The 25,635-nt window shown below is 38.9% G+C and overlaps 1 protein-coding gene across 13 annotated transcripts in view; it reads left to right on the forward strand.

Annotated features, from left to right (window-relative positions):
- The window catches only part of LOC122979790 (mucin-5AC), a 65,075-nt gene that overhangs the window by 37,039 nt on the left and 2,401 nt on the right, over window positions 1–25,635 (forward strand). For 8 of the 13 annotated variants that reach the window (XM_044347538.1, XM_044347527.1, XM_044347532.1 and 5 more), the window contains 33 exons: window positions 873–1,078; window positions 1,227–1,291; window positions 1,499–1,647; window positions 1,815–1,886; window positions 2,325–2,450; window positions 4,056–4,261; window positions 4,804–4,868; window positions 5,337–5,485; window positions 5,643–5,714; window positions 7,006–7,211; window positions 7,755–7,819; window positions 8,124–8,272; window positions 8,431–8,502; window positions 9,649–9,854; window positions 10,399–10,463; window positions 10,769–10,917; window positions 11,076–11,147; window positions 11,716–11,883; window positions 12,114–12,319; window positions 12,865–12,929; window positions 13,233–13,381; window positions 13,540–13,611; window positions 14,849–15,054; window positions 15,554–15,618; window positions 15,922–16,070; window positions 16,229–16,300; window positions 20,746–20,982; window positions 21,118–21,317; window positions 22,461–22,525; window positions 22,916–23,064; window positions 23,192–23,826; window positions 24,966–25,030; window positions 25,421–25,569. In XM_044347538.1, the coding sequence (XP_044203473.1) occupies window positions 873–1,078; window positions 1,227–1,291; window positions 1,499–1,647; window positions 1,815–1,886; window positions 2,325–2,450; window positions 4,056–4,261; window positions 4,804–4,868; window positions 5,337–5,485; window positions 5,643–5,714; window positions 7,006–7,211; window positions 7,755–7,819; window positions 8,124–8,272; window positions 8,431–8,502; window positions 9,649–9,854; window positions 10,399–10,463; window positions 10,769–10,917; window positions 11,076–11,147; window positions 11,716–11,883; window positions 12,114–12,319; window positions 12,865–12,929; window positions 13,233–13,381; window positions 13,540–13,611; window positions 14,849–15,054; window positions 15,554–15,618; window positions 15,922–16,070; window positions 16,229–16,300; window positions 20,746–20,982; window positions 21,118–21,317; window positions 22,461–22,525; window positions 22,916–23,064; window positions 23,192–23,826; window positions 24,966–25,030; window positions 25,421–25,569 (4,746 nt within the window). The remainder of the gene's footprint in view (window positions 1–872; window positions 1,079–1,226; window positions 1,292–1,498; window positions 1,648–1,814; window positions 1,887–2,324; window positions 2,451–4,055; window positions 4,262–4,803; window positions 4,869–5,336; window positions 5,486–5,642; window positions 5,715–7,005; window positions 7,212–7,754; window positions 7,820–8,123; window positions 8,273–8,430; window positions 8,503–9,648; window positions 9,855–10,398; window positions 10,464–10,768; window positions 10,918–11,075; window positions 11,148–11,715; window positions 11,884–12,113; window positions 12,320–12,864; window positions 12,930–13,232; window positions 13,382–13,539; window positions 13,612–14,848; window positions 15,055–15,553; window positions 15,619–15,921; window positions 16,071–16,228; window positions 16,301–20,745; window positions 20,983–21,117; window positions 21,318–22,460; window positions 22,526–22,915; window positions 23,065–23,191; window positions 23,827–24,965; window positions 25,031–25,420; window positions 25,570–25,635) is intronic. The other 5 variants (XM_044347528.1, XM_044347530.1, XM_044347529.1 and 2 more) reach the window with 5 other exon arrangements.

The raw sequence follows: 25,635 nt of genomic DNA on the forward strand, positions 1-25,635 counted from the left end.
ACCTTTAATTTTGACATATATGTATGACGCAGACGTACCATCTCCAGACCAAAAAAAAGGCCTCTTGGAGTCATACCCTAAGTCCAACAGGAAGTCATCCATTTTGAATCTGCTTTGCATTTGAAGCCACTGAGAGGCGTTGGACTTTAACAAATTTGACCTAGAGATTTAACCCCCACAACGTTAAATTTGGTAGTTAACATCTATAGACCTTTTTTGCAATGTTAAATTGCAAAGCTTTTGAGCCTTCGTGGAAATCCTTTGGCATGGTATGCCGATCATCAAAACATTAAACACATAGTTGTTGTTACTCCACTTTACATTGTCTAATCTGCCCCAAATTTCTCATGATTGATAAGTGCCACCTTCTGACGACAGGAAGTCAGCCTTATGTGACCAACATCTGATTTACAGGAAATTTACATGGTGTGGTCTACACATGATATACATCAACATGACCTATAAATAGTGGGTGTTCTCTTGCACCACATATTGGGCAGAGGAGGTGTTAGTTATCTCCTACATTGCTGTCTAGTGCATTAATATTTCACTTATGTTGTGTTGCCTATGGGCAACAAGAAGTGAAGCCTAATTGACATATAGTTCATCAAATGTATACACAATTTCCAATATGTCATCTCCAGTGCCACATCCTTCCCACAGGAATTAATATTTTACCCATTCACACGGTGTCCAATAATCCTGAAAATTCAGAGCCCTGTCAACCGACCTCTATTAGCAATACCACAGCTGCCACTCCCTCCGACATGTGTGCGGTGTGAGGGCCCATACATCGCTGCTTTCAGCTTTATTTGTAATTTTATATTTGTTAACACAGCTTGTCTTGCTGTACTATTTTTATTCATTTCTAGCTAACACAAGCTCTCCACCAGTAAATGGAACATCCGCACCACCAAGAATCACAACTACTGGTGCCCCAGCTACAACCACAACTGCTGCACCACCACCAGAGCCAAAAATTAAGCTGGGATTTAAGTTGCGGCAAGATTTTACACCAGAACTTGAAAACAAATCCTCACCAGTGTTCAAGGAATTAGAAAACAAAGTAGCCACACAGGTGAGTTTATATATTTTCAACCTCTTTTATGGCCTTGAAATAAATAAGAGTAGAGATATAACATGGAATATTTGTGACATATCAGCTATCTTGTCTCATATGTGTTTTGAAAAATTTAACTTGTTTTTTTAATATACTTCATTCACAGCTCAACAAGGTTTATTCAACAAAGTATGGAGAGAGTTTCAATCGAACTGTTATCAACAGTTTCAGGTATACAATATTGCCTCTTCTTACCGAATGGTTTGCTGTAGTAGATGAAAAAAGACAGTAGTCAGGTTTCATCAATTGATTTGATTTGTTCTTTCATTTATACATAGTTATAATTGTCATGACTACAGTTACAGTTTATAAATGGTAAAATTAATCAATATGTGGCATTCGATGATCAATAATTATGCAAAAAATATTATGTTACAGGCAGGGATCCGTTGTGGCAGATGTTGACCTGATATTCAATGAGGTGAATTCACTGCCAAATGCCAGTTCAGCTGCTGACACATTGGTGGCTGCTGCTTCCAACTCAAATTTTTCCCTGAGCGTCAATACATCGTCCATTTCTGCAACTGGTAAATTGGTTTGATTATTCCCTGATTCAAAAGAAAACCTTAACTTTGAAAGTTTTTATTACATCCACTTACAACACAATGTATATTCAATGACAAAATAATTTAATTGCGATTGCCCATGTGTTGAAAATATGACATTTTTTTTAATTTAAAACTTAAACTTTCAGTTGTGCAGACACCAACCCAAGCCCCCACCACAGCCCAACCTTCAACTCCAACAAGTGCAAGTCCCTTACCAGGTAAGACAAAAAACAAAAAGAAAATCTTTCCCTGTTTTGTAAATTCTCATTAAACAACGACAATTTGTTTTCATAAAATAACTAGGAATAATTCTTGTCAATAATTTCAAATGTTTCATTTGGGTATGGAAATACCTCACAGATAAATTCTGTACACTGACTACTGTATGAAAATTGTATCAACAAATTGAAATTATAAATTTCTCTGCCCTAAACTTCTCAAAAAATGAAATAAATAAAATTATTTTTGCATGTTAAACATCATGAACAGCTGTATAAGAAAGTGAAATGTTGAACTTTACACAGCAATGGTCATTTAAAATGAAAAAATAAACAAAACAAATAGGAAGTAATACGTCTATCTAGTCCATACATCCACTTAACTTTTACATATAATCCTAATTATTCTCCACCCTGGTAATGCTACATCTCAAACAGGAAATGCAACTTCTACATTACTCAACATGACATCACTGCCAGTCAACTCAACCTCACATCCAGTCAATATGACCTCACCGCCGGTCAAAATGACCTCACCACCACTCACCACAATGTCACTGCCAGGTAATGCATCTTCTCCCACAGCCAGTTTGCCAATGCAGTTTTCAATCTGTTTGTAACAATCACCATAAATTCACCACTACTCAATAAAATGACAGTAGGTCTAGGTAGCAGTTTTCTCATCCATGCAATAAGACTCAACAACTTTACTAAAGCAATCAATTGTTATAGACTTTAATATATATAATACATATATACTAATTGAAACAACTGTACCACCAGTCAATGCAACTTCACAACCAGCCAACATGACCTCACCATCAATCAACATGACCTCACCTCCAGTCAATGCAACTTCACCACCAGTTAACATGACCTCACCACCAGTCAATGCAACCTCACCACCATTTAACGTGACCTCACCACTAGTCAATGCAACCTCACCACCAGTTAACATGACATCACCACCACTCAATGCAACTTCACCACCAGTCAACATGACCTCACCACCACTCAATGCAACCTCACCACCAGCCACCATGACCTCACCACAAGTGAATCTGACCTCACATCCAGTCAACATGACCTCACCACCACTCAAAGCAACTTCACCACCAGTCAATATGACATCACCACCAGTCAATGTAACCTCACCACCAGTAAACCTGACCTCACCACCAGTCAATGCAACCTCTCTGCCAGTTAACATGACATCACCACCAGCCACCTTGACCTCATCACAAGTGAATCTGACCTCACATCCAGTCAACATGACCTCACCACCACTCAAAGCAACTTCACCACCAGTCCATATGACATCACCACCAGTCAGTGCAACCTCACCACCAGTTAACATGACCTCACCACCAGTCAATGCAACCTCACTGCCAGTTAACATGACATCACCACCACTCAAAGCAACTTCACCACCAGTCAATGCATCCTCACCACCAGTCACCCTGACCTCACCACAAGTGAATCTAACCTCACATCCAGTCAACATGACCTCACCACCACTCAAAGCAACTTCACCACCAGTCAATATGACCTCACCACCACTCAATGCAACCTCGCCACCAGTCAACATGACCTCACCACCACTCAAAGCAACTTCACCACCAGTCCATATGACATCACCACCAGTCAGTGCAACCTCACCACCAGTTAACATGACCTCACCACCAGTCAATGCAACCTCACTGCCAGTTAACATGACATCACCACCACTCAAAGCAACTTCACCACCAGTCAATGCATCCTCACCACCAGTCACCCTGACCTCACCACAAGTGAATCTAACCTCACATCCAGTCAACATGACCTCACCACCACTCAAAGCAACTTCACCACCAGTCAATATGACCTCACCACCACTCAATGCAACCTCGCCACCAGTTAACATGACCTCACCACCACTCACCACAATGTCATTGCCAGGTAATGCATATTCTCCCACAACCAGTTTATCAATGAAGTTTTCAAAATTTTTGGAACAATCACCACAACTTCACCATCAATCAATACATTGTCAGTTTTTTAGGTAGCGTGAGTGCTAAACTAAGAAATACATCTACATAAGCTATTTTCATCACATTGATAGCATTATAATTTGTAAATTTATATTTGTTAACGCAGTTTGTCTTGCTGTACTTTTTTATTTATTTCTAGCTAACACAAGCTCTCCACCAGTAAATGGAACATCAGCACCACCAAAAATCACAACTACTGGTGTCCCAGCTACAACCACAACTGCTGCGCCACCACCAGAGCCAAAAATTAAGCTGGGATTTAAGTTGCGGGAAAGTTTTAAACCAGAACTTGCAAACAAATCCTCACCAGCATTCAAGGATCTAGAAAACAAAGTAACCACTCAAGTAAGTTTGTATATATTTAGTTCTTTTTTTCATCTTTCCATATCTCAAATGAAGCATAGAAAGTTTAGATGACAGAACTTCAAAAGACGTTGTCTCCTTAAGAATGTTCTAAAGAGATTCTCAAATTAGATCATCTTTGATCCTGTAGTGGGAATGGGTTGTCAAGATGCAATAGCAGGGAATAGAATATACATTGTTAATACAAATACAGTAATAAAAATAGCTTTCATTTAAAACATGGAGTAATACAATTCAGAACAGTTCACATATGTGTATCACACAGCATTATATTTTCAATACTCAAGTTTGAGATGGAGGAAACAGATACTTGGGGATGTGATGTTTTACATGTCAAAACATGGCTAATGTCAGGCACAAATGATTATTATAAATGAAAAGGAGAAAGCTCTTTCAAACAAGACACTAAATTAAGCAGTGAAGTAGTAGTGAAGAAAAATGGATAAGTTCTGGCATACTTTCAACATTTTTCTTTTCTCGTATTTTAAAATTATATCATTGTTTTTATTAAAACTCATTTGCAGCTCGACAAGGTGTATTCAGAAAGATTTGGAACAAGCTTTAATCGAACTCTCATCAACAGCTTCAGGTATGAAATATTGCTCCTGCTATTACATTTTACAAAGTTGCATATTCTGGTTTGGTAATGAATAGATTTTTATTTGCTTATTAATAGAAATTGAGAGGATTTCTGTGCTTAAATTTCAGTTGTATGGTTTATCATAGGTACAAGACAAAAGAGTTTAGATTTTATGAAAATATTTTTGTTGTTTTTTTTATCCATACATGTATCATTAATCCTTGTCATGGAGTTTTAGTTAAACAACAATGGCCAAATAAGATTACAGCAATGAAAACTAACTAAGTTTCGGTTGTATGGTTTATCATAGGTACAAGACAAAAGAGTTTATATTTACAAAAACGATTTTTATTGTTTTTCATTCATACATGTATCATTCATCCTTGTCATGGAGCCTTCATTAAACAACAATTGCCACAATGGCCAAATAAGTTTACGGCAATGAAAAATAACTTCTCAAAAACATTCATTTTACAGTCAAGGTTCAGTTGTGGTTGATGCTGAGCTGATATTCAATAATGCAACTACACTACCAAATGCCAGTTCTGCGACTGAAACTCTGAAGACTGCTGCTTCCAACTCAAGCTTTTCCCTCAGTGTCAACACATCATCTATTACTGCAACTGGTAAGACCATATATTGTTACCAAGTAATAATTTTTAAAAAATGTCAGTCATTGAATGTTGAATTTGAAAACTACTATTTCAAGCACATACTGCATGTATGATGACAAAAATATTTTTAAGATACCACAATTACTTATTTTATAATTGTTGTTTTCAGTTGTGATGGCACCAACTCAAGCCCCAGCCACGGCTGCACCTTCAACACTGATGAACACAACTCCCTCACCAGGTATTATCATAACACAACCTGTTCATGAAATTTTCACTCTATTAAGTTTAAAAGATCAAATACTGTCACTTAATCAGTTCTCAACACAATTTTACAGGTATATATAATGTAATTAGCATATCACAATTTACTGTAACTTGCTGTCATAACAATGTTATTTCTAATCAGCAAGTGACATAAGTATCTAACCAACACTTCTAGTCCATGAAATAACAAGACTCAACAACTTTACCAAAGTAATCAATTGTTATAGACTTTTATGTAATAAATATGTAATAATTAATTAAAACAACTGCACCAGCAGTCAATGCAACTTCACCACCAGTCAACATGATCTCACCACCACTCAACGCAACTTCACCACCAGTGAACATGACCTCACCACCACTCAATGCAACCTCACCACAAGTTGACATGACATCACCACCAGTCAATACAACTTCACCACCAGTCAACATGACCTCACCACAACTCAACGCGACTTCATCACCAGTCAAAATGACCTCACCACCACTCAATGCCACCTCACCACCAGTAAACATGACCTCACCAACATTCAATGCAACCTCACCACCAGTAAACATGACCTCACCACCAGCTAAAGCAACTTCACCACCAGTCAACATGACCTCACCACCATTCAATGCAACCTCACCACCAGTTAACATGACCTCACCACCAGCTAAAGCAACTTCACCACCAGTCAACATGACCTCACCACCAGTCAATGCAACCTCACCACCATTTAACACGACGTTACCACCAGTCAATGCAACCTCACCACCAGTTAACGTGATATCACCACCAGTCAATGCAACCTCACCACCAGTCATCATGACCTCACCACCACACAATGCAACTTCACCACCATTTAACATGACGTCACCACCAGTCAATGCAACCTCACCACCAGTTAACATGACCTCACCACCACTCAATGCAACTTTACCACCAGTCATCATGACGTCACCACCACTCAGTGCAAGCTCACCACCAGTTAACATGACCTCACCACCACTCAATGCAACCTCACCACCACTCACCACAATGTCATTGCCAGGTAATGTATCTTCTCCCACAGCAAATTTATTCATGCAGTTTTCAAAATTTTTGGAACAATCACTACAACCTCACCACCAGTCAATAAAATGTCAGTTTTCTAGGTAGCTTGAGTGCTTCACTAAGAAATGCATCTGCATAAGGTATCTTTATTACACTGTTAGTATTACAATTTGTAATTTTATATTTGTTAACGCAGTTTGTCTTGCTGTACTTTTTTATTAATTTGTAGCTAACACAAGCTCTCCACCAGTAAATGGAACATCAGCACCACCAAGAATCACAACTACTGGTGTCCCAGCGACAACCACAACTGCTGCCCCAACTCAAGAGCCAACAATTAAGCTGGGATTTAAGTTGCGGGAAAGTTTTAAACCAGAACTTGCAAACAAATCCTCACCAGCGTTCAAGGATCTAGAGAACAAAGTAACCACACCGGTAAGTTTGTATATATTTAGTTCCTTTTTTCATCTTTCATTAATGAAATCCCAAATGAAGCATGGAAAGTTTAGATGCCAGAACTTCAAAAGACGCTGTCTCCTTAAGAATGTTTAAAGAGATTCTCAAATTAGATCAACTTTCATCCTGTAGTGGGAATGGATTGTCAAGATACAATAGCAGGTAATAGAATATACATTGTTAATACAAATACAGTAATGAAAATAGCTTTCACTTAAAATATGGAGAAATACAATTCAGAACAGTTCATATATGCGTATCACACAGCATTATATTTTCAATACTCAAGTTATAGATGGAGGAAACAGATGCCTAAGAGATGTGAGTTTTTACATGTCAAAACATGGCTAATGTCGGACACAAATGTGAGAAATGAATGAAATGGTGAAACCTCTTTCAAACAAAAAAAAGTAAAAAAGCATAGGAGTGAAGAAAAATGGAAAAGCTGTGGCGTACTTTCAACATATTTCTTGTCTCATATTTCAAAATTGTATAATTGTTTTTATCAAAACTCATTTACAGCTCAACAAGGTGTATTCAGAAAAATTTGGAAAAAGCTTCAATCGAACTGTCATCAACAGCTTCAGGTATGAATTATTGCTCCTGCTATTACATTTTACAAAGTTGCTGATTCTGGTTTGCTAATGAATAGATTTTTATTTGCTTATCAATAGAAATTGGGAGGATTTTTTTGCTTAAGTTTCAGTTGTATGGTTTATCATAGGTACAAGACAAAAGAGTTTATATTTACAAAAACGATTTTTATTGTTTTTCATTCATATATGTATCATTCATCCTTGTCATGGAGCCTTCATTAAACAACAATTGCCACAATGGCCAAATAAGTTTACGGCAATGAAAAATAACTTCTCAAAAACATTCATTTTACAGTCAAGGTTCCATTGTGGTTGATGCTGAGCTGATATTCAATAATGCGACGACACTACCAAATGCCAGTTCTGTGACTGAAACTCTGAAGACTGCTGCTTCCAACTCAAGCTTTTCCCTCAGTGTCAACACATCATCTATTACTGCAACCGGTAAGACCATATAGTATTACCAAATAATAATTTTTAAAAAATATCAATCATTGAATGTTGAATTTTGAAAACTACTATTTCAAGCACATACTGTCTGTATGATGACAAAAATATTTCTAAGACACCACAATTACTTATTTTATAATTGTTGTTTTCAGTTGTGATGGCACCAACTCAAGCTCCAGCCACAGTTGCACCTTCAACACTGATGAATACAACTCCTTCACCAGGTATTATCATAACACAACCTGTCCATGAAATTTCAACTCTATTAAGTTTAAAAGATCAATTACTGTCACTTAATCAGTTCTCAACACAATTTTACACAGGTAAATATAATGTTCTTAGCATATCACAATTTAGTGTAACTGTCATGACAATGTTATTTCCAATCAGCAAGTGATATAAGTATCTAACCACCACTTCTAATCCATGAAATAACAAAACTCAACAACTTCACCAGAACAATCAATTGTTATAGACTTCAATATATATAATAAATATATATTAATTAATGAAAACAACTTCACCACCAGCCAACATGACCTCACCACCAATCAACATGACCTCACCACCAGTCAACATGACCTCACCACCAGTCAACATGACCTCACCACCAGTCAATGCAACCTCACCGCCAGTCAATGCAACCTCACCATCAGTTAACATGACGTCACTACCAGTCAACATGACCTCACCACCAGTCAATGCAACCTCACCACCAGTTAACATGACGTCACCACCAGTCAATGCAACTTCACCACCAGTCAACATGACCTCACCACCAGTCAATGCAACCTCACCACCAGTTAACATGACGTCACGACCAGTCAGTGCAACCTCACCACCAGTCAACATGACCTCACCACCAGTCAATGCAACCTCACCACCAGTTAACATGACATCACCACCAGTCAATGCAACCTCACCACCAGTTACCATGACGTCACCACCAGTCAATGCAACTTCACCACCAGTCAACATGACCTCACCACCAGTCAATGCAACCTCACCACCAGTTAACATGACGTCACGACCAGTCAATGCAACCTCACCACCAGTCAACATGACCTCACCACCAGTCAATGCAACCTCACCACCTGTTAACATGACCTCACCACCACTCACCACAATGTCATTGCCAGGTAATGCATCTTCTCCCACAGCCATTTATTCATGCAGTTTTCAAAATTTTTGGAACAATCACCACAACTTCACCACCAGTCAATAAAATGTCAGTTTCATAGGTAGCTTGAGCGCTACACTGAGAAATGCATCTGCATAAGGTATCTTTATCACATCGCTTGCACTACAATTTGTAATTTTGTATTTGTTAACACAGTTTGTCTTCCTGTGCTTTTTTTATTCATTTCTAGCTAACACAAGCTCTCCACCAGTAAATGAAACATCAGCACCACCAAGAATCACAACCACTGGTGCCCCAGCGACAACCACAACTGCTGCTCCAACTCAAGAGCCAAAAATTAAGCTGGGATTTAAGTTGCGGGAAAGTTTTAAACCAGAACTTGCAAACAAATCCTCACCAGCGTTCAAGGATCTAGAAAACAAAGTAACCACTCAGGTAAGTTTGTATATATTCAATTCTTTTTTTCATCTGTCCATAATGAAATCTCAAATGAAGCATAGAACATTTAGATGACTGAACTTCAAAAGACGTTGTCTCCTTAAGGATGTTTTGAAGAGATTCTCAAATTAGATCAATTTTCATCCTGTAATGGGAATGGGTTGTCAAGATGCAATAGCAGGTAATAGAATATACATTGTTAATACAAATAGAGTAATAAAAATAGGTTTCACTTAAAATATGGAGAAATACAAGTCAGAACAGTTCACATATGTGTATCACATGGCATTATATTTTCAATACTCAAGTTGAGATCGAGGAAACAGATACTCGGAGATGTGATGTTTTACATGTCAAAACATGGCTAATGTCAGACACAAATGTCAGAAACAAATGAAAAGGTGAAATGTCTTTCAAACAAAAAAAGAGAGTAAAAAAGCAGAGTAGTAAAAAAAATGGAAAAGCTGTGGCATACTTTCAACATATTTCTTTTCTCGTATTTTAAAATTGTATAATTGTTTTTATTAAAACTCATTTACAGCTCGACAAGGTGTATTCAGAAAAATTTGGAAAAAGCTTCAATCAAACTGTCATCAACAGCTTCAGGTATGAAATATTGCTCCTCCTATTACATTTTACAAAGTTCCATATTGTGGTTTGGTAATGAATAGATTTTTATTTGCTTATTAATAGAAATTGGGAGGATTTTTGTGTTTAAGTTTCATTTGTATGGTTTATCATAGGTACAAGACAAAAGAGTTTAGATTTTACAGAAAGGTTTTTATTGTTTTTCATTCATACATGTATCATTCATCTTTGTCGTGGAATTTTAGGTAAACAACAATTGCCACAATGGCCAAATAAGACTACAGCAATGAAAACTAACTTCTCAAAAAATATTCATTTTACAGTCAAGGTTCCATTGTGGTTGATGCTGAGCTGAAATTCAATAATGCAACTACACTACCAAATGCCAGTTCTGTGACTGAAACTTTGAAGACTGCTGCTTCCAACTCAAGCTTTTCCCTCAGTGTCAACACATCATCTATTACTGCAACCGGTAAGACCATATAGTATCACCAAATAATAATTTTAAAAAATTACCAATCATTGAATGTTGAATTTTGAAAACTACTATTTCAAGCACATACTGCATGTATGATGACAAAAATATTTTTAAGACAACACAATTACTTATTTGATAATTGTTTTTTTCAGTTGTGATGGCACCAACTCAAGCCCCAGCCACAGTTGCACCTTCAACACTGATGAATACAACTCCCTCACCAGGTACTATCATAACACAACCCGTCCATGAAATTTTAATTCTCTCTCTATTGAGTTTAAAAGACCAAATATTGTCGCTTAATCAGTTCTCAACACAATTTTACGTAGGAAGATATAATGTAATTAGCATATCACAATTTAGTGTAACTTGCTGTCATGACAATGTTATTTCCAATCAGCAAGTGATATAAGTATCTAACCACCACTTCTAGTCCATGAAATAACAAGACTCAACAACTTTACCAAAACAATCAATTGTTATAGATTTCAATATATATAATGAATATGTAATAATTAATTAAAACAACTGCACCAGCAGTCAATGCAACTTCACCACCAGTCAACATGACATCACCACCACTCAATGCAACTTCACCACCAGTCAACATGACCTCCCCACCACTCAATGCAACTTCACCACCAGTCAACATGACCTCACCACCACTCAATGCAACCTCTCCACCAGTCAACATGACCTCACCACCACTCAACGCAACTTCACCACCAGTCAACATGACCTCACCACCAGTTAATGCAACTTCACCACCAGTCAACACGACGTCACCACCAGTCAATGCAACTTCAACACCAGTAAACATGACCTCACCACCAGTCAATGCAACTTCACCACCATTCAACATGACGTCACCACCACTCAACGCAACTTTACCACCAGCCAACATGACGTCACCACCACTCAACGCAACCTCACCACCACTCACCACAATGTCATTGCCAGGTACTGCATCATATCCCACAGCCAGTTTCTCAATGAAGTTTTCAAAATTTTTGGAACAATCACCACAACCTCACCACCAGTCAATAAAATGTCAGTTTTATAGGTAGCTTGCACATTACACCAAGAAAAAATCTGCATAAGGTATCTTTGTCACATCGCTAGCACTACAATTTGTAATTTTGTATATGTTAACACAGTTTGTCTTGCTGTACGTTTTTATTTATTTCTAGCTAATACAAGCGCTCCACAAGTAAATGAAACATCAGCACCATCAAGAATCACAACCACTGGTATCCCAGCAACAACCACAACTGCTGCCCCAACTCAAGAACCGACAATTAAGCTGGGATTTAAGTTGCGGGAAAGTTTTAAACCAGAACTTGCAAACAAATCCTCACCAGCGTTCAAGGATCTAGAAAACAAAGTAACCACACCGGTAAGTTTGTATATATTTAGTTCCTTTTTTCATCTTTCCATAATGAAATCCCAAATGAAGCATAGAAAGTTTGATAACAGAACTTCAAAAGACGTTGTCACCTCAAGAATGTTTTAAAGAGATTCTCAAATTAGATCAACTTTCATCCTGTAGTGGGAATGGGTTGTCAAGATACAATAGCAGGTAATAGAATATACATTGTTAATACAAATACAGTAATGAAAATAGCTTTCCCTTAAAATATGGAGAAATACAGGTCAGAACAGTTCAAGTATGTGTATCACATGGCATTATATTTTCAGTACTCAAGTTTGAGATGGAGGAAACAGATACTTGGGGATGTGATGTTTTACATGTCAAAACATGGCTAATGTCAGACACAAATGTCAGAAACAAATGAAAAGGTGAAATCTCTTTCAAACAACAAAAGAAAGTAAAAAAGCAGAGTAGTAAAGAAAAATGGAAAAGCCATGGTGTACTTGCAACATATTTCTTTTCTCATGTTTTAAAATTGTATAATTGTTTTTATTAAAACTCATTTACAGCTCAACAAGGTGTATTCAGAAAAATTTGGAACAAGCTTCAATCGAACTGTCATCATTGGCTTCAGGTTGGAAATATTGCTCCTGCTATTACATTTTAAAAAGTTGCTCATTCTGGTTTGGTAATGAATAGATTTTATTTGATTATTAATAGAAATTGGGAGGATTTTTGTGTTCAAGTTTCATTTGTATGGTTTATCATAGGTACAAGACAAATGAGTTTAGATTTTACAAAAAGATTTTTGTTGTTTTTCATTCATACATGTATTATTCATCCTTGTCATGGAGACTTAGGTAAACAACAATTGCCACAATGGCCAAATAAGACTACAGCAATGAAAAGTAACATCTCAAAAATATTTATTTTACAGTCAAGGTTCCATTGTGGTTGATGCTGAGCTGAAATTCAATAATGCGACTACACTACCAAATGCCAGTTCTGTGACTGAAACTTTGAAGACTGCTGCTTCCAACTCCAGTTTTTCCCTCAGTGTCAACACATCATCTATTACTGCAACCGGTAAGACCATATAGTATTACCAAATAATAATTTTAAAAAATTACCAATCATTGAATGTTAAATTTTGAAAACTACTATTTCAAGCACATACTGCATGTATGATGACAAAAATATTTTTAAGACAACACAATTACTTATTTAATAATTGTTTTTTCCAGTTGTGATGACACCAACTCAAGCTCCAGCCACAGTTGCACCTTCAACACTGATGAACACAACTCCCTCACCAGGTATTATCATAACACAACCCATCCATGAAATTTTAATTCTCTCTCTATTAAGTTGCAAAGATCAATTACTGTCACTTAATCAGTTCTCAACACAATTTTACACAAGAAAATATAATGTAATTAGCATATCACAATTTAGTGTACCTTCCTGTCATGACAATGTCATTTCCAATCAGCAAGTGATATAAGTATCTAACCAACATTTCTAGTCAATGAAATAACAAAATTTAACAAATTTACCAAAACAATCAATTGTTATACACTTTAATATATATAATAAGTACATAATAATTAATTAAAACAACTGCACCAGCAGTCAATGCAACTTCACCACCAGTCAACATGACCTCACCACCACTCAATGCAACTTCACCACCAGTCAACATGACCTCACCACCAGTCAACATGACCTCACAGCCAGTTAATGCAACTTCACCACCAGTCAACATGACCTCACCACCACTCAATGCAACTTCACCACCAGTCAACATGACCTCACCACCACTCAATGCAACTTCACCACCAGTCAACATGACCTCACCACCACTCAACGCAACTTCACCACCAGTCAACATGACCTCACCACCACTCAATGCAACTTCACCACCAGTCAACATGACCTCACCACCAGTCAACATGACCTCACCGCCAGTTAATGCAACTTCACCACCAGTCAACATGACCTCACAGCCAGTTAAGGCAACTTCACCACCAGTCAACATGACCTCACCACCACTCAATGCAACTTCACCACAAGTCAACATGACCTCACCACCAGCCAACATGACCTCACCACCAGTCAACATTACCTCACCACCACTCAACGCAACTTCACCACCAGTAAACATGACCTCACCACCAGTCAATGCAACCTCATCATCAGTTAACATGACCTCACAACAAGTTAATGCAACCTCACCACCAATCAACGCTACTTCACCACCAGTCAACATGACGTCACCACCACTCAATGCAACCTCACCACCACTCACCACAATGTCATTGCCAGGTAATGCATATTCTCCCACAGCCAGTTTATCAATGAAGTTTTCAAAATTTTTGGAACAATCACCACAACTTCACCACCAGCCAATAAAGTGTCAGTTTCATAGGTAGCTTGAGTGCTACACTAAGAAACGCAGCTACATAAGGTATCTTTATCACTAGCACTATCATTTGTAATTTTATATTTGTTAATGCAGTTTGTCTTGCTGTACTTTTTTTTATTTATTTCTAGCTAACACAAGCTCTCCACCAGTAAATGAAACATCAGCACCACCAAAAATCACAACTACTGCTGCCCCAGCTACAACCACAACTGCTGCCCCAACTCAAGAGCCAACAATTAAGCTGGGATTTAAGTTGCAGCAAAATTTTACATCACAACTTAAAAATAAATCCTCTACAGAGTTCAAGAAACTAGAAAACAAAGTAACCACACAGGTAAGTTTGTATATATTTAGTTCCTTTTTTCATCTTTCCATAATGAAATCCCAAATGAAGCATAGAAAGTTTAGATGACAGAACTTCAAAAGATCCTGTCTCCTTAGGAATGTTTTAAAGAGATTCTCAAATTAGATCAACTTTCATCCTGTAGTGGGAATGGATTCTCAAGATACAATAGCAGGTGATAGAATATACATTATTTATACAAATACAGTAATAAAAATAGCTTTCACTTAAAATATGGAGAAATACAATTTGGAACAGTTCACATAAGTTTATCACATGGCATTATATTTTCAATACTCAAGTTATAGATGGAAGAAAAAGATACCTAAGAGATGTGAGTTTTTACATGACAAAACATGGCTAATGTCAGACACAAATGATTATTACGTATGAAAAGGTGAAAACTCTTTCAAACAAAAAAATAAATTAACATATTTCTTTTCTTCTACTTTAAAATTGTGTAATCGTTTTTATTAAAATCCATTTACAGCTCGACAAGGTGTATTCAGAAAAATTTGGAACAAGCTTCAATCGAACTGTCATCAACGGCTTCAGGTATGAAATATTGCTCCTCCTATTACATTTTACAAAATTGCATATTCTGATGTGCTAATGAATACATTTGTATTTGCTTGTTAATTGAAATTGAGAGGAGTTTTGTACTTAAGTTTCAATGTATGGTTTATCATATGTATAAGAGAAAAGAGTTTAGATTTTACAAAAAGATTTTTGTTGTTTTTCATTCCTACATGTATCATTCATCCTTGTCATGGAGACTTAGTTAAACAACAATGGCAACAATGGCCAAATAAGACTACAGTAATGAAAAGTAACATCTCAAAAATATTTATTTTACAGTCAAGGTTCCATTGTGGTTGATGCTGAGCTGAAATTCAATAATGCGACTACACTACCAAATGCCAGTTCTGTGACTGAAACTTTGAAGACTGCTGCTTCCAACTCAAGCTTTTCCCTCAGTGTCAACACATCATCTATTACTGCAACCGGTAAGACCATATAGTATTACCAAATAATAATTTTAAAAAATTACCAATCATTGAATGTTAAATTTTGAAAACTACTATTTCAAGCACATACTGCATGTATGATGACAAAAATATTTTTAAGACAACACAATTACTTATTTGAAAATTGTTGTTTTCAGTTGTGATGGCACCAACTCAAGCCCCAGCCACGGCTGCACCTTCAACACTGATGAACACAACTCCCTCACCAGGTATTATCATAACACAACCCATCCATGAAATTTCAACTCTATTAAGTTTAAGAGATCAAATACTGTCATTTAATCAGTTCTCAAAACGATTTTAAACAAGAAAGTATAATGTAATTACCATATCACAATTTAGTGTACCTTGCTGTCATGACAATATAATTTCCAATCAGCAAGTGACATAAGTATCTAACCACCACTTCTAATCCATGAAATAACAAGACTCAACAACTTTACCAAAACAGTCAATTGTTATAGACTTTAATATATATAATAAATATATATTAATTAATTCAAATAACTGCACCACCAGCCAACATGACCTCACCACCACTCAACATGACCACACCACCACTCAACATGACATCACCACCACTCAACGCAACCTCACCACCATTCAACATGACCTCACCACCACTCACTGCAACCTCACCAACATTCAACATGACCTCACCACCACTCAACGCAACTTCACCACCACTTAACATGACCTCACCACCACTCAATGCAACCTCACCACCACTCAATGCAACCTCACCACCACTCAACATGACATCACCACCACTCAATGCAACCTCACCACAACTCAATACAACCTCATCACCAGTCAACATGACCTCACTACCACTCAATGCAACCTCACCACCAGTCAACATGACCTCACCACCACTCAATGCAACTTCACCACCATTCAACATGACCTCACCACCACTCAATGCAACCTCACCACCAGTCAACATGACCTCACCACCAGTCAACATGACCTCACCACCAGTCAACATGACCTCACCACCACTCAATGCAACCTCACCACCAGTCTACATGACCTCACCACCACTCAATGCAACCTCATCACCATTCAACATGACCTCACCACCACTCAATGCAACCTCACCACCACTCAATGCAACCTCATCACCATTCAACATGACCTCACCACCACTCAATGCAACCTCAGCACCGGTCAACATGACCTCACCACCACTCAATGCAACCTCACCACCAGTCAACATGACCTCACCACCACTCAATGCAACCTCACCACCACTCAATACAACCTCATCACCAGTCAACATGACCTCACCACCACTCAATGCAACTTCACCACCAGTGACCATGACCTCACCACCACTCAATGCAACCTCACCACCACTCAACATGACCTCACCACCCCTCAACGCAACCTCACCACCATTCAACATGACCTCACCACCACTCAATGCAACATCACCACCATTCAACATGACCTCACCACCACTCAATGCAACCTCACCACCACTCAATACAACCTCATCACCAGTCAATATGACCTCACTACCACTCAATGCAACCTCACCACCACTCAACATGATATCACCACCACTCAATGCAACCTCACCACCAGTCAACATGACCTCACCACCCCTCAATGCAACCTCAGCACCGGTCAACATGACCTCACCACCATTCAACATGACCTCACCACCACTCAACATGACCTCACCACCACTCAATGCAACCTCAGCACCGGTCAACATGACCTCACCACCCCTCAATGCAACCTCAGCACCGGTCAACATGACCTCACCACCACTCAATGCAACCTCACCACCATTCAACATGACCTCACCACCACTCAATGCAACTTCACCACCATTCAACATGACCTCACCGACACTCAATGCAACCTCACCACCATTCAACATGACCTCATCACCACTCAACGCAACTTCACCACCACTTAACATGACCTCACCACCACTCAACACAACCTCACCACCACTCAATGCAACCTCACCACCACTCAACATGACCTCACCACCCCTCAACGCAACCTCACCACCATTCAACATGACCTCACCACCACTCTATGCAACATCACCACCATTCAACGTGACCTCACCACCACTCAATGCAACCTCACCACCACTCAATACAACCTCATCACCAGTCAATATGACCTCACTACCACTCAATGCAACCTCACCACCACTCAACATGATATCACCACCACTCAATGCAACCTCACCACCAGTCAACATGACCTCACCACCCCTCAATGCAACCTCAGCACCGGTCAACATGACCTCACCACCACTCAATGCAACCTCACCACCATTCAACATGACCTCACCACCACTCAATGCAACCTCACCACCATTCAACATGACCTCACCGACACTCAATGCAACCTCACCACCAGTCAACATGACCTCACCACCACTCAATGCAACCTCACCACCATTCAACATGACCTCATCACCACTCAACGCAACTTCACCACCACTTAACATGACCTCACCACCACTCAACACAACCTCACCACCACTCAACATGACCTCACCACCCCTCAACGCAACCTCACCACCATTCAACATGACCTCACCACCACTCTATGCAACATCACCACCATTCAACGTGACCTCACCACCACTCAATGCAACCTCACCACCACTCAATACAACCTCATCACCAGTCAATATGACCTCACTACCACTCAATGCAACCTCACCACCACTCAACATGATATCACCACCACTCAATGCAACCTCACCACCAGTCAACATGACCTCACCACCCCTCAATGCAACCTCAGCACCGGTCAACATGACCTCACCACCACTCAATGCAACCTCACCACCATTCAACATGACCTCACCACCACTCAATGCAACCTCACCACCATTCAACATGACCTCACCGACACTCAATGCAACCTCACCACCAGTCAACATGACCTCACCACCACTCAATGCAACCTCACCACCATTCAACATGACCTCATCACCACTCAACGCAACTTCACCACCACTTAACATGACCTCACCACCACTCAATGCAACCTCACCACCACTCAACATGACCTCACCACCCCTCAACGCAACCTCACCACCATTCAACATGACCTCACCACCACTCTATGCAACATCACCACCATTCAACGTGACCTCACCACCACTCAATGCAACCTCACCACCACTCAATACAACCTCATCACCAGTCAATATGACCTCACTACCACTCAATGCAACCTCACCACCACTCAACATGACCTCACCACCACTCAACGCAACCTCACCACCATTCAACATGACCTCACCACCACTCAATGCAACCTCACCACCAGTCAACATGACCTCACCACCACTCAATGCAACCTCACCACCGGTCAACATGACCTCACCACCACTCAATGCAACCTCACCACCATTCAACATGACCTCATCACCACTCAACGCAACTTCACCACCACTTAACATGACCTCACCACCACTCAACACAACCTCACCACCACTCAATGCAACCTCACCACCACTCAACATGACCTCACCACCCCTCAACGCAACCTCACCACCATTCAACATGACCTCACCACCACTCTATGCAACATCACCACCATTCAACGTGACCTCACCACCACTCAATGCAACCTCACCACCACTCAATACAACCTCATCACCAGTCAATATGACCTCACTACCACTCAATGCAACCTCACCACCACTCAACATGACCTCACCACCACTCAACGCAACCTCACCACCATTCAACATGACCTCACCACCACTCAATGCAACCTCACCACCAGTCAACATGACCTCACCACCACTCAATGCAACCTCAGCACCAGTTAACATGACCTCACCACCACTCAATGCAACCTCACCACCATTCAACATGACCTCACCACCACTCAACGCAACTTCACCACCACTTAACATGACCTCACCACCACTCAACGCAACCTCACCACCACTCAATGCAACCTCACCACCACTCAACATGACCTCACCACCCCTCAACGCAACCTCACCACCATTCAACATGACCTCACCACCACTCAATGCAACATCACCACCATTCAACGTGACCTCACCACCACTCAATGCAACCTCACCACCACTCAATACAACCTCATCACCAGTCAATATGACCTCACTACCACTCAATGCAACCTCACCACCACTCAACATGACATCACCACCACTCAATGCAACCTCACCACCACTCAACATGACATCACCACCACTCAATGCAACCTCACCACCACTCAACATGACATCACCACCACACAATGCAACCTCACCACCAGTTAACATGACATCACCACCACTCACCACAATGTCATTGCCAGGTAATGCATCTTCTCCCATAGCCAGTTTATCAATGCAGTTTTAAAATTTTTGAATTTTTAAAAAATTTTAAAAGATCAAATAATGTTGCTTAGTCAGTTCTCAAAACAATTTTTTACAGGAAAATATAATGTAATTACCATTCGCAATTCAGTGGAACTTGTTGTCATGACAATGTACTTTCCAATCAGCAAGTGACTTAAGTCTCTAACCACCACTTCTATTCCATGAAATAATAAGACTCAACAAGTTTACTGAAGCAATCAACTGCTATAGACTTTAATATATATAATACATATATAATAATTAACTTAATTAAAACAATTTCACCACCAGCTAACATGACATCACCACCACTCAACGCAACTTCACCACCAGTCAACATGACCTCACCGCCACTCAACGCAACTTCACCACCAGCCAACATGACCTCACCGCCACTCAACGCAACTTCACCACCAGTCAATATGACGTCACCATCGGCAAATGCAACCTCCCAACCTGTCAGTGCAACGTCATCACAAATCAATGTAACCTCACCATCAGTGAATGCAACCTCAGCACCACCGCCAGGTAATGTAAAATCTCACACAGTGACTTTATTTTCTCATCAGTAGTAGTTTATACAAGTAATATAGCATCAGCATCAATGCATGTATTATTTCAGCTCATAAAATTGTGTATATTTTATATCTAATGTAATTCTAGGCAATGTAACCTCTCCACCAGTAAATGGAACATCAGCACAACCAGTTGTCACAACTGGTGCTCCAACCCAAACAACAGCTGCCCCATCAGATGACTCAAAGCTCATATTGGGATTTAAGATGGAGCAAAACTTTACATCACAACTTGCAAACAAGTCTTCCCCAGAGTTTCAGTCTTTAGCTACCAAAGTAAAAACAGCGGTAAGTACACTGATGTTTCTTATTGACCTTTTAAATGTAATTCTAAATAAACCATATAAATGAATGAATGAATGAATATACTGGCCAAGTGAATGTTAAAGTTATGCTAAATGCAACACAATATTTGAGACTGTACTCCCAAGAAAATCAACAAAATCAGTTGTTTCAGCAAGTGCCCCCAGAATATGTAAGTTTACATTCAAATGACAAAGCCCTTTAGCAGACCATGACCATCCGTTAAGTAGTAGTTTAAACCCAAACCTCAATGTTTCCCTAAACCTAAACATAACCAAACCTTAACCATAACTTTGTGACATCATAAAACATTTATTTTTCAATAGTGATTGGTAATGGTTTTGGAAGGGCCCAACAAATTATGTTGTCCTTCTTATAGGAGTGTCAGATCACAAAATGTTTCTTTGTGTTGTTCTGTGGTGCATGGACCAACAACATATTCAGTTGTTTAATTTGGAGGACTTGTCGCAAAAGTTAGTGGCTGATTAAAGTTGGTAGGTTCAACTTTCACAGAGAACAGCCTGAAATCATTTTAATTACAATGGTAAGATGTTTTCACAGCAGAAGAGCAGTATTGTTACAGTAACATTAAGAACTAAGAAAAATTAAGATGCCAAATGCTTACTCAGTTTCACATGTAGTAAGTTCAGGAAACCTTAAGGCACTCTTGAAGATGAAAAAAGTGGTAATAGAGAATGTTCTTCAGGCACTCTTAGACAGAGCAAGGAGCAGTTATATTAAGGGCCTTAATTTAGTTGGGCATATTTGGTTAAAACGTACACCGGTTTTGACCTCATTAGGGTGGGAACAGTGAAAAAAAGAGTGCCTGAAGAACATTTTCTTTTCTTTGACAATAACAACTACTCAAACAACTCTTGCAGTGCTCATGAACTTGTCGCACCAATGAGCAAGTAGGCTATGTAGCCATATTTTAGCTAGACTGTTTGGATATCAGATAATATAAAAATACTGAACATAAAGATGGACAGTGGAGACTCGCAAGATATTTTGCCTTGAAATAAACAGGAGAATGAATTACAAAAATTACACATTCATAATATAATAGCAACCCTCTTTCATATCTTATTTTAAAATATTACTAACTGTTTGTCAATTTCATTTCTACAGCTTGATGAGATCTACAAAAAAACATATGGAAGCAGTTTCCTTCGATCTGTGATCAACTCTTTCAGGTATAACAGATTACTCTTTATGTAACATTTGAGAAAGAAAATAATATATGCTTTATTAAATGTGTATGCATGGAATTGTGAAGAATCCATTTCTAATTCCTAGATTAATTTTGTTAAATTAAATTTTGTTGTTAATTTGGTCAGCAAATTCAAGTACAGACTATCCTTACCTAGATATTTGGAAGTGTCGGTGTAAAGTGTCATTACTGGGTCATGGGTGTATGCAAGACACACACAAAGTTATCACAAATATCAATGGATATTTCAAATCTGATTGTCAGCATTAACAATTTTTTGGTTATAAAATGTCTGCTGTATATTAACATTTTATATTGAGGTGTCATAGATAAAAGACAATAATAATTATAATAATAATAATTTCTCTTACAGTCAAGGTTCAGTTGTGGTGGATGCTGAGCTGGTATTTAACGGTGCCAGCTCAGTCCCAGATACTAGTGCTGCAAAACAAGTCCTGGTGGCAGCATCCAACAGTTCCGACTTCTCCCTTCCAGTCAATGCATCAAGTGTTTCTGTAACGAGTAAGAGTTGTTTTATATGCTTTGTTTTGTAATTATTATGAAATACAGTATGTATATCTGCATTTATTACTGCTCTGCTTCTAAAGTTCCTGCAAATGCTACAACAGTCTAAATTTTATTGTTACAGGAGTTGGTACACCTACAGCCGCACCTACATCTGCAGCTCCAACTGCTGCTCCTACCGCAGCTTCAACTGCAGCTCTAACTAGAGCTCCAAATGTTACTGCTGCTCCCAATGCTACAGCTGCCCCTACTGCTGCTCCCAATGCTACAGCTGCCCCTACTGCAGCTCCAAATGCTACAGCTGCCCCTACTGCTGCTCCCAATGCTACAGCTGCCCCTACTGCTGCTCCTAATGCTACAGCTGCCCCTACTGCAGCTCCTAATGTTACAGCTGCCTCTACTGCAGCTCCAAATGCTACAGCTGCCCCTACTGCTGCTCCCAATGCTACAGCTGCCCCTACTGCTGCTCCTAATGCTACAGCTGCCCCTACTGCAGCTCCAAATGCTACAGCTGCCCCTACTGCTGCTCCCAATGCTACAGCTGCCCCTACTGCTGCTCCTAATGCTACAGCTGCCCCTACTGCAGCTCCAAATGCTACAGCTGCCCCTACTGCTGCTCCTACTGCAGCTCCAACTGCAGCCCCATCAGATGACTCAAAGCTCATATTGAGATTTAAGATGGAGCAAAACTTCACATCACAACTTGCAAACAAGTCTTCCCCAGAGTTTCAGTCTTTAGCTACCAAAGTAAAAACAGCGGTAAGTACACTGATGTTTCTTATTGACCTTTTAAATGTAATTCTAAATAAACCATATAAATGAATGAAAGAATGTACTGGCCAAGTAAACGTTAAATTAATGCTATATGCAACACAATATTTGAGACTGTCCTCCCAAGAAAATCAACAAAATCAGTTGTTTCAGCAAGTGCCCCCAGAATATGTAAGTTTACATTCAAGTGACAAAGCCCTTTAACAGACAATGACCATCCACAAAGTAGTAGTTTAAACCCAAACCTCAATGTTTCCCTAAACCTAAATATAACCAAACCTTAACCATAGCTTTGTGACATCATAAAACATTTATTTTTCAATAGTGATTGGTAATGGTTTTGGAAGGGCCAAACAAATTATGTTGTCCTTCTGATAGGAGTGTCAGATCACAAAATGTTTCTTTGTGTTGTTCTGTGGTGCGTGGACCAACAACATATTCAGTTGTTTAATTTGGAGGACTTGTCGCAAAAGTTAGTGGCTGATTAAAGTTGGTAGGTTCAACTTTCACAGAGAACAGCCTGAAATCATTTTAATTACAATGGTAAGATGTTTTCACAGCAGAAGAGCAGTATTGTTACAGTAACATTAAGAACTAAGAAAAATTAAGATGCCAAATGCTTACTCAGTTTCACATGTAGTAAGTTCAGGAAACCTTAAGGCACTCTTGAAGATGAAAAAAGTGGTAATAGAGAATGTTCTTCAGGCACTCTTAGACAGAGCAAGGAGCAGTTATATTAAGGGCCTTAATTTAGTTGGGCATATTTGGTTAAAACGTACACCGGTTTTGACCTCATTAGGGTGGGAACAGTGAAAAAAAGAGTGCCTGAAGAACATTTTCTTTTCTTTGACAATAACAACTACTCAAACAACTCCTGCAGTGCTCATGAACTTGTCGCACCAATGAGCAAGTAGGCTATGTAGCCATATTTTAGCTAGACTGTTTGGATATCAGATAATATAAAAATACTGAACATAAAGATGGACAGTGGAGACTGGCAAGATATCTTGCCTTGAAATAAACAAGAGTATGAATTACAAAAATTACACAATCATGATATAATAGCAACTCTCTTGCATGTCTTATTTTAAAATATCACTAAATGTTTGTCAATTTCATTTCTACAGCTTGATGAGATCTACAAAAAAACATATGGAAGCAGTTTCCTTCGATCTGTGATCAACTCTTTCAGGTATAACAGATTACTCTTTATGTAACATTTGAGAAAGAAAATAATATATGCTTTATTAAATGCGTATGCATGGAATTGTGAAGAATCAATTTCCAATTCCTTGATTAATTTTGTTAAATTAAATTTTGTTGTTAATTTGGTCAGCAAATTCAAGTACAGACTATCCTTACCTAGATATTTGGAAGCATCGGTGTAAAGTGTCATTACTGGGTCATAGGTGTATGCAAGAAACACACAAAGTTATCACAAATGTCAATGAATATTTCAAATCTGATTGTTAACATTAACAATTTTGTTGTTATAAAATGTCTTCATTATATTAACATTTTATATTGAGCTGTCACAGATAAAAGACAATAATAATTATAATAATGATAATTTCTCTTACAGTCAAGGTTCAGTTGTGGTGGATGCTGAGCTGGTATTTAATGGTGCCAGCTCAGTCCCAGATACTAGTGCTGCAAAACAAGTCCTCGTGGCAGCATCCAACAGTTCCGATTTCTCCCTCCCAGTCAATGCATCAAGTGTTTCTGTAACGAGTAAGAGTTGTTTTATATGCTTTGTTTTGTAATTATTATGAAATACAGTATGTAGATCTGCATTTA

The sequence above is a fragment of the Thunnus albacares genome, chromosome 3, assembly GCF_914725855.1.
Source record: "Thunnus albacares chromosome 3, fThuAlb1.1, whole genome shotgun sequence".
Taxonomy (NCBI): Eukaryota; Metazoa; Chordata; class Actinopteri; order Scombriformes; family Scombridae; genus Thunnus; species Thunnus albacares.